At 28.6% G+C, this 15,131-nt stretch overlaps 1 protein-coding gene across 1 annotated transcript in view; it reads right to left on the bottom strand.

Annotated features, from left to right (window-relative positions):
- The window catches only part of LOC135128711 (uncharacterized), a 184,816-nt gene extending 173,304 nt beyond the window's left edge, over nt 1-11,512 (bottom strand). The window contains exon 1 of the mRNA XM_064055743.1: nt 11,061-11,512. Within this exon, the coding sequence (XP_063911813.1) occupies nt 11,061-11,349 (289 nt within the window). The 5' untranslated portion in view covers nt 11,350-11,512. The remainder of the gene's footprint in view (nt 1-11,060) is intronic.
- Nucleotides 11,513-15,131: the final 3,619 nt, after the last annotated feature.

Raw genomic sequence — 15,131 nt, 5'->3', positions numbered from 1 at the left:
TCCTTTTTTCAATGTGAAATTTTCAATTTTTGGGATTTTTCAATTTTTCGTTTTTCAGTTTCATGATTTTTCGATTTTTTATTTTTCAATTTTCCGTTTCTCCAGTTTTTCATTTCTTTTTTGTTTCTAGAATATTACCAGATGCAACTGCTTTTTTCAATTTTTCATTTCTTAATTTTTCGATTTGTAATTTTTCATTTGAGTTTTCTGTCTTTAGTTTTTCAATTTTTAGGTTTTTCAATTTTTGGATTTTTTAATTTTTCGGTTTTTCAACTTTTAGATTTTATAATAATGGATTGATTTTTCCAATTTTTCGAATCTTAATTTTTTCATGCTTCAAATATTCGTTTCGGATCATTTTCTAAATTTTTTTGCAATTTTTCTAGTTTTCATTTTAAATATTATCTAGTAAATCATTTTTTAAAGTTTTCACTTTTTTAATTTCATGATTTTGAGAACTTCTCAATTTTTCAATTACTGGATTTTTAAAATCTTATCATTTATTGGACTTTTCAATTTTTCGATTTTTTATTTTTCAATTTTCCGTTTCTCCAATTTTTCAACTGGAATTTTTCAATTTTTCATTTTTTTAAGTTCCCTAATTTTACAATACGCAACAGTTTCAGTTTATCGATTTTCCAACTTTTGAATGTTTCAATGTTTAGATTTTGCAATTTTTCGATTTGCAGTTTCACGAGTTTTCAATTTTTAATTTTTTAATTTTTCCATTTTTCAGTTTTTCATGTCTTTAATTTTTGGTTTCGGTTTTTTACTTTCTTTATTTTCAAAATTTTTCGGTTTTTCAATGCTCTGATTTAACAATTTTTCCTTTTTTCAATGTGAAATTTTCAATTTTCGGGATTTTTCAATTTTTCGTTTTTCAGTTTCATGATTTTACAATTTTTGGATGTTTCGATTTTTTATTTTTCAATTTTCCGTTTCTCCAGTTTTTCAGTTTTTCATTTCTTTTTTGTTTCTAGAATATTACCAGATGCAACTGCTTTTTTCAATTTTTCATTTCTTAATTTTTCGATTTGTAATTTTTAATTTCAGTTTTCTGTCTTTAGTTTTTCAATTTTTTAGGTTTTTCCATTTTATTTATTTTTTCAATTTTTTGGTTTTTCAATTTTTGGATTTTTTAATTTTTCGGTTTTTCAACTTTTAGATTTTTTAATAATGGATTGATTTTTCGCGCTTCAAATATTCGTTTTGGATCATTATTTTCTAAATTTTTTTGCAATTTTTCCAGTTTTCATTTTAAATATTATCTAGTAAATCATTTTTTAAAGTTTTCACTTTTTTAATTTCACGATTTTGAGAACTTCTCAATTTTTCAATTACTGGATTTTAAAAATCTTATCATTTATTGGACTTTTCAATTTTTCGATTTTTTATTTTTCAATTTTCCGTTTCTCCAATTTTTCAACTGAAATTTTTCAATTTTTCATTTTTTTTATTTCCCTAATTTTACGATAGGCAACTCTTCCAGTTTTCCCTTCTAAATTTTTCAGTTTATCGATTTTCCAACTTTGTCTTTAATTTTTGGTTTCGGTTTTTTACTTCCTTTATTTTCAAAATTTTTCGGTTTTTTAATGTTCTGATTTAACAATTTTTCCTTTTTTCAATGTGAAATTTTCAATTTTTGGGATTTTTCAATTTTTCGTTTTTCAGTTTCATGATTTTTCAATTTTTGGATTTTTGGATTTTTCAATTTTCATGGTTCGGCTTTTTATTTTCTTTATTTTTCCATTTTTCGGTTTTTAATTTTTCGTTTTTCACTTTTCAGTTTCATGTTTTTGCAATTTTTCGTCTCTTCAATGTTTAATTTGCAGTTTTTATAGCTTTCCTTTTAAATATGAAGTTTTTTCAATTTTATGATTTTAGAACTTTTCCGTTATTGAATTCTAAAATTTTTTCTATTGGACCTTTCAATTTTTCGATTTTTAATTTTTCAGTGTTTCCATTCTTCACTATTTCATTTCTTCAAATTTTCGATGTGCAATTTTTCGTTTCAATTTTTTATTTTCTTTATTTTTACAATTTTTCAGTTTTTCATTTCTTTTTTGTTTCTACAATTTTACGACATGCAACTGTTCTTTTTCGATTTGTAATTTTTCATTTCGGTTTTCATTTTTTTTTAATTTTTCAATTTTTTGGTTTTCCAATTTTACGACTTTTACTTTTTCGATTTTTAATTTTTCAGTTTTCTCGATATTTGATTTTTCAATTTTTCGATTTTACAATTTTTGTCTTTTCCCACTTTTCGATTCAATTAATTTTTTCTTTCCAATTTTTCTATTGATTAATTTCTTCGATTTTTAAGTTTTTCAATTTTTAGTTCGTCAATGATTGAATTTTTCGTTCCTCAGTTCTTCGATTTGCAATTTCTCGATTTTGGAATTTTTCGTTTTTTTTTAATATCGCCCAGTTTTTCGATATTTCAACTTTTAGAATAAAAAATATTGGAAAAATGGCATAATCGTAAAACTGAAAAATCAAAAATGAAAACACAGAAATGTATGAATGAAAATTTGAAAAATCGAAAGATAAAAAATTGAGAAGCTTAAAAGTCTTGAAAATGGAAAATCAAAAAAACGAAATAATGTGAAAAATCGAAATATGTAGTGAAAATTGTAGAATGCGGAAAATTACAAAACTGAAAAATTTTAAAATCGAATGGAAGATCGAAGAAATAAAGGAAATGAAAAGACGAAAAACTGTGATAGAACTTAGGAAACGAAAAATTGAAAAATCAAAAAATTTAAAATTGAAAAACTAAAAAACGAAAAATTTCGTCAGTAAATGAAGGAATTGAAAAAATTAAAGTTGTTGAAAAAACGATAAATTATGAAACGGAAACATAAAAATTCAGATAGACGACGAACAAATAGGAAGTAAAACTTAGTGACTTAACACTTTTCCTTCGCTGGTTAGGTTTAAAATTATTGCACCAGCAGTATCCAAATCTGTTCATAATAATTATCATTTATTCATTTTAGGCTTGGAACCCATTTCAGGATTTAAATTTTTCCTCGCTCTGTAACCAAGGCTAACAGCTCCCGATTATTTACATATTCAAAATTAACATCGCGAATTAGACACTCACTTTTATCAAAACAACTCGAATTTAGTACCCCTTGTTTTCGTTACCACTCGCATTACATCTCCTTTTTCCGAATTTCATCAACCACCAGTTTCGGGTTCTCGCAAGCGCCCCCAAGCCAAATCTCGCGAATCGATCCAGCGAAAAAACGGCTCCCTAATGACTAACACCGCCAACTTAGACTCACCTTGAAGCCTAGTTTTTCGAGCAGAAATTACAGTGTTTACGTTCATTCATCGACTCCACGTAATTCTCCGTTTCTCCGGAATGCTAATCAGCCGATTTCCGCTGTCCGTCGAAACGAGTACTCGGGTTTTGACATCCGATCGAATAAGAATTGTGCAGTAATCATGCTTCAATTAGAGAGTTCCAGAGCGTGGAATAATGAAAGGCTGGTCGGCGTTCGTTAACGACGAGGAGGTCGTGCCGGGGAGTCGGTACCGAAATTAAAAAATTATATCGTAAGGTAGTTGAGCGACCTTGTTGCTTTGAGAACGATAGACAAGAATCACAAAAGGAAGAGCGGAGCGAGTCTCATTTTTTATTTATTACATCGACCGTAGTACAATCGATCGCGATAAAACGAGCATGGGCGGCGACTTTTCGGAATGGTATGGGGGCAGAGAAGTAAACAGAGGCACGTATATGGGAGGGCCGGTTTGGTGGGTTTGCTTTTTACAACGAAAAAGTGCCAAAGTGGGAATTCTACTATTCTAAATAACAAAGATTTCAACAGCAACGGTCGGAATGTAAAACACGACATTGTGGTTTTGGGTTACGTTCTAGACTCCAATTACTCACTAGAAACATTGGCTTTTAGTATGGATTACAACAATTTTAAGGTGTGCTGTGATGCATTTCGTATAGTATGCTAAAAAACGGCGAAAAAAGTGACCTGTTGAATGGTGGGAAATCAAAAGGGTTATTTATAACAATTAATTGTGCTGATTTTGTTATATAATACTTTAATTTGCACTTCCTTTTGAAGAGATTAAAAATAATTCCAGTCATCGAATAATGGAAGGTTTTTTCTCGATTATGCGAAGTGTGGGAGTCGTTTAAGACTGACTTATCATTGATGTTTACAATTTTCAAGGCTCTTAGAACAAAAAGCTTGTTAAACGATTTTACAAAGCAACGTGCAATAAAAATGCAAAAATTGTTAAAGAAACAAAGAAAACCCCAGGGTATTATTAATAAATATAATTAAATAATCAAAAGATTAATGTCGAACAGATTGTTAAACATGGATATTCCCCGATGAATTAAATTCTTTTGCGGATTGATTTAATAATCAGAGAACATCTGTTAATGTTTGTTTGATTATTCCCTCTAGGAAGTTGACGTCATCTCAAATTGATATCTAATTTTCACGAAATATTTGAAATATAGTACTTTTGCTACCCTGTCAAAATTGATATTGAAATTTTTCAAGTTCTTGATTTTTATTTTTCATTTTCTCCATTTTATATAACAAATTTTCGTTTTTTCATTTCTGTAATTTTTTCAATATTTATTTCCATTTTATAATTTTTCGTTTAGTTTACTCAATTTTTCAAATTTTCAATTCTGTAATTTTTCGATTCTTCGATTTTCCAACTTTTAAAATGTTCAATTTAGCTATTTTTGGATTTCTGAATTATCCGATTTCTTTAATTTACAATATTTCGTTTTTTCGTTTTTGCACTTTAAGTTTCTAAGTCTTAAATTTTTCAATTTTTCGTTTCCTCAATTTTCAAGTTCTTGATTTTTAATTTTCATTTCCCCGATTTTTTGATTTTCATTTTCTTGATTTCATATGACAAATTTTCGTTTTTTCATTTCTGTAATTTTTTCAATATTTATTTGCATTTTATAATCCTTCGTTTACTTTATTCAATTTTTCTAATTTTCAATCTTTAATTTTTCGATTCTTCGATTTTCCAAGTTTTTGATTTTTATTTTTCATTTTCCCGATTTTTTTATTTTCATTTTTTTTTTTAATAATAATAATAATAATAATAATAATAATAATAATAATAGTTTATTTACGGAAATATACCATTACAAATCACAACAATAGTTACACTTTACATATTTAAAGCATTCTTCAGCTCCCTCTTAAAAACATTAATTGACACACCACAAAAGTTCAGATCATTATACTCCATCGCCAGTTTAGCCATGCGGCATAACGGAGATTTTTGAGCATATAGTGTGCGATGGAAAGGCACTTGGAGCAAATGAGAACCTCTTGTGGCGCGATTAGGTACATGTAAAGAAAACATATTAAGAATGTCGGAACAATTTACACGGTTATTTAACACATTAAAAACAAAGCACAAATCAAAGTAATGGCGACGACTTATTAAGAAACTAAGCCCGAAATATTTAACTATGAGTTCGTAATTATTCTTATCAAATATAACATTTAGTTTAAAACATAAAAATTTAATGAACTTTCTTTGAATTTTTTCAAGTCTAGATATATAGAGCTGATAGTAAGGTGACCAAATTATACAGCAATACTCTAATAATGAGCGAACATATGAGTTATATAAAATGCAAAAGACACGAAGGCTAGTAAACTCCTGACATTGTCTTAGAACAAATCCCAAGGTTTTATTAATTTTATTGACAATTTTATCAACATGTAGAGTAAAGGCTAATTTTGGATCTAACATTACACCCAAGTCACAAAAATATGCTACTTGTTCTACAACTACATCCGAAATATTATAATTGAATTCAGGTACTTTAACAATTTTTTTAGAGAATCTCATAGATTTACATTTGTGTACGTTAAGCTTAAGACTATTATCTGAACACCACATTTTCTCGATTTTATATGACAAATTTTCGGTGTTTTCATTTCTGTTATTTTTATCAATATTTATTTCCATTTTATAATTTTTTGTTTAGTTTTTTCAATTTTTCTAATTTTCAATCTTTAATTTTTCGATTCCCCGATTTTCCAACTTTTAAAATGTTCAATTTAGTTATTTTTGGATTTCTGAACAATTAATCATTTCTTTAATTTATAATATTTGGTTTTTTCGTTTTTGCACTTTAAGTTTCTAAGTCTTAAATTTTTCAATTTTTCGTTTCCTCAATTTTCAAGTTCTTGATTTTTAATTTTCATTTTCCCGATTTTTTGATTTTCATTTTCTTGATTTCATATGATAAATTTTCGTTTTTTCATTTCTGTTATTTTTTCAATATTTATTTGCATTTTATAATCCTTCGTTTAGTTTATTCAATTTTTCTAATTTTCAATCTTTAATTTTTCGATTCTTCGATTTTCCAAGTTCTTGATTTTTATTTTTCATTTTCCCGATTTTTTTATTTTCATTTTCTCGATTTTATATGACAAATTTTCGGTGTTTTCATTTCTGTTATTTTTATCAATATTTATTTCCATTTTACAATTTTTTGTTTAGTTTTTTCAATTTTTCTAATTTTCAATCTTTAATTTTTCGATTCCCCGATTTTCCAACTTTTAAAATGTTCAATTTAGCTATTTTTGGATTTCTGAACAATTAATCATTTCTTTAATTTACAATATTTCGTTTTTTCGTTTTTGCACTTTAAGTTTCTAAGTCTTAAATTTTTCAATTTTTCGTTTCCTCAATTTTCAAGTTCTTGATTTTTAATTTTCATTTCCCCGATTTTTTGATTTTCATTTTCTTGATTTCATATGACAAATTTTCGTTTTTTCATTTCTGTAATTTTTTCAATATTTATTTGCATTTTATAATCCTTCGTTTAGTTTATTCAATTTTTCTAATTTTCAATCTTTAATTTTTCGATTCTTCGATTTTCCAAGTTCTTGATTTTTATTTTTCATTTTCCCGACTTTTTTATTTTCATTTTCTCGATTTTATATGACAAATTTTCGGTGTTTTCATTTCTGTTATCTTTATCAATATTTATTTCCATTTTATAATTTTTTGTTTAGTTTTTTCAATTTTTCTAATTTTCAATCTTTAATTTTTCGATTCCCCGATTTTCCAACTTTTAAAATGTTCAATTTAGCTATTTTTGGATTTCTGAACAATTAATCATTTCTTTAATTTACAATATTTCGTTTTTTCGTTTTTGCACTTTAAGTCTTTAATTTTTCAATTTTCGTTTCCTCAATTTTTTAAGTTCTTGATTTATATTTTTCATTTTCCTGATTTTTGGATTTTCATTTGCTCGATTTTATATAACAAAATTTTCTTTTTTCCATTTGTTATTTTTTTCAATATTTATTCCGATTCCTGGATTTTCCAGTTTTTAAAATTTTCAATTTAATAATTTTTGGATTTCTGCATTATCCGACTTCTTTAATATTCAATATTTGGTTTTTTCGGTTTTGCGCTTTTTCGATTTTTAAGTTTTATTTTTTTTTATTTTCTTAGAATATGTCATTTGTCAAAATCAGTCTTATCTTATCAAATATTAGCCCCGCCCACCCGCCCTCTATTTTCTTAGAGGGTATGTCATTTGCCAAAATCAGTCTAATTTTAGCAAGTAGTAGCCCCGCCCACCTCTCCTATTCTCATTCTAACGACTAATTTTATTTCCGTTTAGTATAAGATCATTCATTTTATTGGGATTGGATAAAACCAATCACTGAAAAGAAGATAGGGTGGGTGGGCGGGGCTAATTATGTTCTTCAGTCGATTGGGAGTGGAAACGAACTATAGAATCTAGGATGTGAAAAAACTAAAAAAAGCGCTAATCTCTAAAATTAACTGTATTTCAATTGACGATTTTGGAAAAACGGTAGGAGTTTTCGAAGAAACGAAGCCGAAAATGACTTCTAGTTATTGAAATCTACAAGAAAATGTCTTCAATTAATTTTCGGAAAAGGTTTCAAAATGCTCGAAAACATCAAAAGTGTCTTATTTTTCTCAATTTTTAATTTTTCGATTTTTCAATTTTTCGTTTCATCAATTTTTCAAGTTCTTGAATACTTTTCCGTTTCTTTCATATTTGATTTTTCAATAATCAGTTTTGCGATTTTCCTACTTTTTTTTGGTTCAAAAATTAAAAAAATGGATATGTAAATGAGTAAGTTTTAAAATCCAATAATTGAAAAATGCAAAAATTCTAAAACCGTAAAACTGATAAAGTGGAAAATTTTTTAAATTATTACAATATGTATGTATTTAAAATGGATATTGGTAAAATTCAAATCAAAAAATAAAAGTAAAATTGGTAGCTAATTTTCCTGAAATTTTTGACAAATAGTATGTTACTGCTCTGTCAAAACCGAAGCATTTATTATCTTCGTTTCTTCAGTGTTTCAAATTCTTAATTTATAATTTTCCATTTTCTCGATTTTTAATTTTGCAGTTTTTCGATTTCACAATTTTTTGTTTTTTCGTTTTCTTTATTTCCTCAGTTTTTTTTTACTTTTGACTGTTTCGTTTTTTCTTTTTTCAATTTTTCAAGTTCTTGAATTTTATTTTTTATTTTACCGATTTTTTTAATTTTCGTTTTCTCGATTTTATATTACAACTTTTCGTATTTTCATTTCCATTTTTTTTTCAATTTTATCATTTTTCGTTTATTCAATTTCTCAAATTTTAAATTTTTTGCTTTTTCAATTCCCCGATTTTTCAGTTTTTTTAATTTTTCCGTTTTGCAAATTTTTGATTTCTTAATATGTATTTGTTTTTTTTTTTCAAATACATATTTCCTTTTTTCGATTTTGCAGTTTATTGGTATTTAAGTTTCTCAACTTTTAATCTTTCGATTTTTCAATGATTCGTTTCTTCAATTTTTCAAGTTCCTGATTTCCATTTTTTAGATTTTCCAAAATTTTCGTTCAATACTTTTCCGTTTTTTGATTTTACAATTTTGCAATTTTTCGGGACTGAGTTTAGTTTTTTTCTACACAGTCCTATAAGCAGACACTAGCCCCGCCCACCCACCCCCTCTCCATTCAGTGGGTACTCTTAATACTGTTCAGTCTTATGTTTACAACAACTAGCCCCGCCCACCCACCCTCTCTTTCCTTGTAGGATATGTCATCTGCCAAAATCAGTCTTATCTTAGCAAGTACTAGCCCCGCCCACCCGCCCTCTCTTTCTTTGTAGAATATGTCATTTCGTAAAATCCGTCTTATCTTAGCTTATTCTAACGGCATTATTTCTGTTCATTGTCAGATCCACCTTTAATTCCGATCAGATACAATGAATTACTGAAACGCAGGCGAGGTTGGTGGGCGGGGTTAACTATACGTTCATCTGTATAGTGTTATTGTACAAAGAGTTGGATATTGTAAAATTAAAGAACCAAAAAAAAAATGAAAAATTACAAATTGAAAAAAAAATATATAAAAATAAGGAAAATAAAAATACCGAAACGAAAAATTACAAATTAAAAAAGTGAAAAATGAAAAATTGAAAACTCGATAAACTCAAATTAGTTGCACATCTAAAAAGTGAAAAATTCAAACTTGAAAACTCGATAAATTGTAAATCGAAAAATTGAAGAAACGAAAAAAAAATTAAAAATATGAGAACTGAAAAGTTAAAAGTGTAAAAAGCTGTGCAAAGAATTTGAAGAACCCGAGTACTCTGAACACTAGTATATCAACCCACTCTTTTTTTAGAATCGCTTATATAAGGTGTCTGAAAAAGCAACCCATCAAAAAAATTACAAGTAATTTATCAAATCATAAGTTTCTGTAGTTGTGGTTTATTAATCCGCCCGTATTTTTTACCTTAGATATTTCAAGTTTTTGAAAAAGAATAAGAACCCGATTTCTCTTCAAAACACAGGTTATCGTTAATATTGTTCTTAGGATTCTACACACTTGTGGTTTATCAAGGTGGCAATTTTTTTGGAATTCCTCATACAGGATGTCTGTAAAAACACCTATATATTTCATTTTCGTGAAATATTGTCGTTATTATTACAATGTAGCTATTGTATCTAAACTGATAATTTGTCCCTTGCTGATGACCTAATAACAAATTTTATTGCAAGATTACGATTTATAGGAGTTATAAAGCAATAAAATTCACAGAATCAAATTTTATAATGTATCCAAGAAACGAAACTTGTTTAAAATTTTTGATAAGACATTAAATAAGTGACACTGTGGTAGTGAACATCACGAAAATCTGATGCACCAGTTTTATTATTAAGCAAATATTTATTAGAAAAATATCTTGTTACTGTGTTATTGCTATTTTAGCAATACGGTTTACGTTTTTACGACTGCTTTCACAGGATGTTCAACAATAATAAATCTATGAATCGATTTAAATGCTTCCTTGGAAGCAGTCCATCTAATGTTTTATTATTTCAGAAACGACCCATTTAATTTGATAGTGTTTGCATTATAAATATTAACAATTAAATTAATAAATTAATCTTCATTGACGAACACCCACGCTGAATTGATTATGCTTCTTGAAGTACTTGGTTAAATAATTTTTAACCATTCTTTTAATTCCCGTAACATTCTTTAAGAAAACTTTCACGCTGTAATTTGCATATGATTATAAATTTTATGAAGATGTTTCCGTTACTTACGGTGTGGCGGAAGGATGTACACTCGCACCTTTATTATTTCTAGGTTACATTAACGATTAGACAGTGTTTACTATTTTATAGTACTCGACTTTGGCTAGTGGTGTTACGACACTTGCCAGAAAAGAGTTCCGTGTGGGTGTGAAGAGTGCTATTACTTGCTTCCAAGTGAACAATTACGCCAAAAATCCGGATTTTTTTGATGAATAAATAATAGCCCAGTTTTGGCGTTTTTACAAAACCACTGACCTAAAATACCACTCGCACACTCTTAATTCGTCGAAACAAACCCGGTAATCTTTGTTTACACGCAAAAAGCCGGCTAATCGCGGGGCTCTCGCCCCTCCTCCCCAAGCCGCCCCTGCCTCCGCGTAAACTTGGAGGTATTTCAAGGCTACCCGCGCCGTCGATGCTCTACCTGAGACCGCCGTACAAAAACACTTACGAACTGTAACCTTCTTGGGATCGTAGGCCGCCACCCTCCCTTCCACGGCCTCGATCTTCGCCCTCAGGCCCTCCGACCTCTTGTTGATCTCCTTGAGCTGGTCGCCCAGCTCGAGGAAGATGTCGTCGGCCACCAGCACCAAGGACGCCAGCTGGCGCAGAGCGTTGCTGAGGGTGTTGTTGGTGACGGCCTCCAGCTCGTCATCGCTGACCAGGGGCCGGCCGTCTTCGTCCCAGAGGCTGGTGCGGCTGAGGTACTTGGGTTCGACGACGCGCTGCACGAAAGGCATTTTCACTCTCAACACTGCATTCTCACTCACGTTCGCACTTCACATTCTTCGAGTTTGTGTTACATTTTCATTTTCGGGTCCGAGATCGCGCCGCAAGAACGCGCCGACACTCGACTGGCGGAAGGCCGGCAAACAAATGCACGAGGTGGAGGCTGCGGTGCCGTCGCCGGCCACGCTTTTGATGGGTTTCCCGCTGCTGGGTTTTGAATGGGTGGGATGGCGCATGACGGAAGAGGAGAAGAAAAGAGGGGCGACATCTAGCGAGCGGTAGATGGAAACGGCATTTGAAACTGTAGAAATCTACAGAAACGTTAAAATAATAATAACATTGTTTAAGTATATTACAGTTGGACAACCTATACGGACAATCACTTTCCCATGTAAAAAAGAATGAATATATATTTTACATCTCACTCGCTTCACTATGAAGTGGCGGTACCTTACGAAAGGGGGTAAAAATAGTCCGTAAGCACGTGATGTCGATAAGGTAGTAAACGGACGTATTAATCAGTACGTTGTACGGGGAGCAGTCACAAAATAAGCAAACGTACGTTTTGAAGACTTTACATATATGTAATATATGTATATGTAGTGCATATCTGTTTCAAGGTTAAGGTTTTTTAGGTACAAATTTAATATTATTGCGGTATACCTATTTTCCATGAACTGCATGGCTAACAAATATGCGTCCCTTCGTCCACTTTAAAGGTACGAAATTAAACGACCACTACTTTAATTAATAAGTAACAAGTCATCTAATTTGCCTCCAGAATAACTATGGATTATCATCAAACTATGAACACCAAATTAATTCAATATGAACATCTGTTTACGTATTTTTTTTATTAACAGTAGTCAAACCATTAAATACATATTATCTTTGAAACTAAAATGCATTTTATCCTAAGATTGTATCACAAAATATTCATCACCATTTAAATATATACGATTTAGACATCAAGAAATAAATTTAAAATTGCAAAAATTATACTAAAACAGCCTTAAATGTGTTTTGTATGTACGTGCTTATCAGTATGTAGGCATTTTAACGCACAGCAATAATCGTTCTTGATGAGTAATGACTGATGACTAGTGTAACACAGTAAATCCTCGAAATCGAAAATTTAAAACACTGAAAAATTCAAATATGGGAAAATTGTAAAATCGAGAAATCGAAACATAAAAAAATCAAAAAAATTAAAATTGGAAAATCTAAAATTTAAAAATCGAGAAATTGAACAATCGGTTAATTCAAAAATTGAAACATCGAAAAATTGGAAAATCGAAAAATAAAAAAAAATTGGACAATCGAAAATTAAAAAATTCCGAAAATTGAAAAATTCAAATATAGAAGAACTGAAAACTCAAAAAATCGAAAAAAATTAATCATTTAAAAAAATTGAAAAGTTAAAATTGAGAAATCGAAAAACTGAAAAATCACAAAATTGAACGAAATATCAAAAAATTAGGAAATTAAAAAAAGTCAAAAAAGCAGAGTCTAAAAATCGCAAACTTAAAAATCGAAAAATTGAAAAATCAAAATCCTGAATAATCGAAAAATTGAAGAACTGAAGAACTGAAAAATCGAAACTTTAGGAAGTGGAGAAATGGGATTATAAAAAAATAGAATAATTGAGAAATCCAAAAACTAAAAATTCAGAAACGTCAAAATTTGAAAAATAAAAAAATATTGAAGAACTGAAAAATCGAAAAATCTAAAATTTAAAACATTGAAAAGTTAAAATATCCTAAAACTGAAAAATGGAGAAATCCAAACATCAAAAAATCAAAAAAAAAAAATCTAAAGTTTAATAATCGAAAAACAAAGAATCAACGAATCGAGGAGTCGAGAATTTAAAAAATTGGACAATTGAAAAATCGGATAAATCAAAAATCGAAACATCGAAAAATCGAGAAAGCGAAAAGCAGAAAATCGAAAAACCAACAAATCGAAAAATCGGAACATTGTAAAATTCAAAAATTGAGACATCGAGAAATCGAAAAATCAAAAGACAAAAAATCGAGGAGTCGAAAAATCAAATAATTGAGAAACCGAAATAGGCCAAAATCGAAAAATCGAAAACTTAAATATGGAAAAATTGATAAAGCGAGAGATTGAATAATCAAAACATCGAAACATCTGAATCTCAATGAATTGAGATCTCAAAAAATTTAAACATTCGTAAATTTAAAAAATTAAAATATAGAACTGGAAACTCGAGAAACTGAAAAATCTAGAAATTTAAAAATTAAAATATGAAAAAGTTGAAAAATTGAGAAATTGAAATAAAAAACAAAAAACTGAAAATCCAAAAATAAAAAATAGAAAAATCTAGAAGTCGAAAAATGAAAGAATCGAAGTATTGAAAAATATCAAAACTGAAAGAAATATCCAAAAATTGAGAAATCGACAAACCAATAAAGCGAAGTCGAAAAATTGAAGAATTGAAGAACTGAAAAATCGAAACTTTGAGAAGTGGGAAAATCAAAAATATATTAATTGAGAAATCAGAAAACTGAAAATTTAACGCAAAAAATTGAAAAATTCAAAAATTTCAATACTGAAGAACTGAAAAGTCAAAAAATTGAAAAATCGAAAAAACTAAAATTTAAAACAATGAATAATTAAAATATCGCAAAATTGAAGAATCGAGAAATCCAATTCAATTTGAAAAATTGAAAAATCGGGGCATTGAAAAATTGGAAAATCCAGAAATTGAAAAGCTCAAAAGAAAAAAATCGAAAAACCGAGAAATCCAAAAATCTAAACATCGAAAAATTCAAAAACTGAGACTGCGAGAAATCGAAAAATCGGAGGATCGAGAAATTGAGGAGTCGGAAGCCGAAAAGGAAAGTTAAAAATTGAAAAATTGAGAAATTGAACAATCAAAACAACGAAACATCTGAATTCGATAAATTTTAAAAAAGAAAAACTGGAAAATCAAAAATTAAAATTCAAAAAATCGAAAAATTGAAAAATTGAAATATAGAAGAACTGAAAACTCGAGATATCGAAAAACCTAGAATTTTAAAAAATGAAATATTAAAACATCGAAAAGTTTAAAAATTGAGAAATCGAAGCATTAAACAGTCCCAGAATTGAAAAATCTAAAGTTTACAATAAATTGAAAATCCAAAAAGGAAAAAGCGAGAAATCAAAAAAAATCCATCAATTCAAAAATCGAAAAGTCGAAAAATTGAAATATTGAAAAATCTCATAACTGAAAGAAATATTCAAAAAATTGAGAAATTAAAAAATTGGAAAATTGAGAAATCGAAAATCTAAAAAAGCAAAATTGAAAAATCGTAATCTTAAAAAATCGAAAAATTGAGGAATTGAAGATGTGAAAAATCGAAACTTTAGGAAATCCAGAAATGGACAAATAAAAAAAATACTTTAGAAATCGGCAAACTGAAAATTTAGAAACGTGAAAATTTGAAAAATTGAAAAATCGACATATTTAAAAACCGTAAAATTGAAGAGGACAAAAATTGAGAAATCGTATCATTGAAACATCGTAAGATTGAGAAATCGAAAAATAAAAAAATCGAGAAATAGAAAATTTAAGGAATGGAGGAATCGGAAAAGCCCAAAATTGAAATATTGAAAAATTGAGACATTTAAAGTTGAAAAATCGAGAAATCGATAAGCCGAAAAATCCCAATAGCGTATTTAGGTATAAATCACAAGATCAGGACTATTCTACTTTTTAAAATTTAAATAACATTATAAATTGGAAAATGTTGATTTTTTTTTCAAAAATCTTGACGTCTAAGGTGAA

The sequence above is a fragment of the Zophobas morio genome, unplaced genomic scaffold (assembly GCF_036711695.1).
Source record: "Zophobas morio isolate AGI-343-1 ecotype UQ-CSIRO unplaced genomic scaffold, CSIRO_AGI_Zmor_V1 ptg000014l, whole genome shotgun sequence".
Classification (NCBI taxonomy): Eukaryota; Metazoa; Arthropoda; class Insecta; order Coleoptera; family Tenebrionidae; genus Zophobas; species Zophobas morio.
The sequence above is the reverse complement of the archived record's forward strand: the minus strand, read 5'-3'. Positions and strand labels throughout refer to the sequence as shown.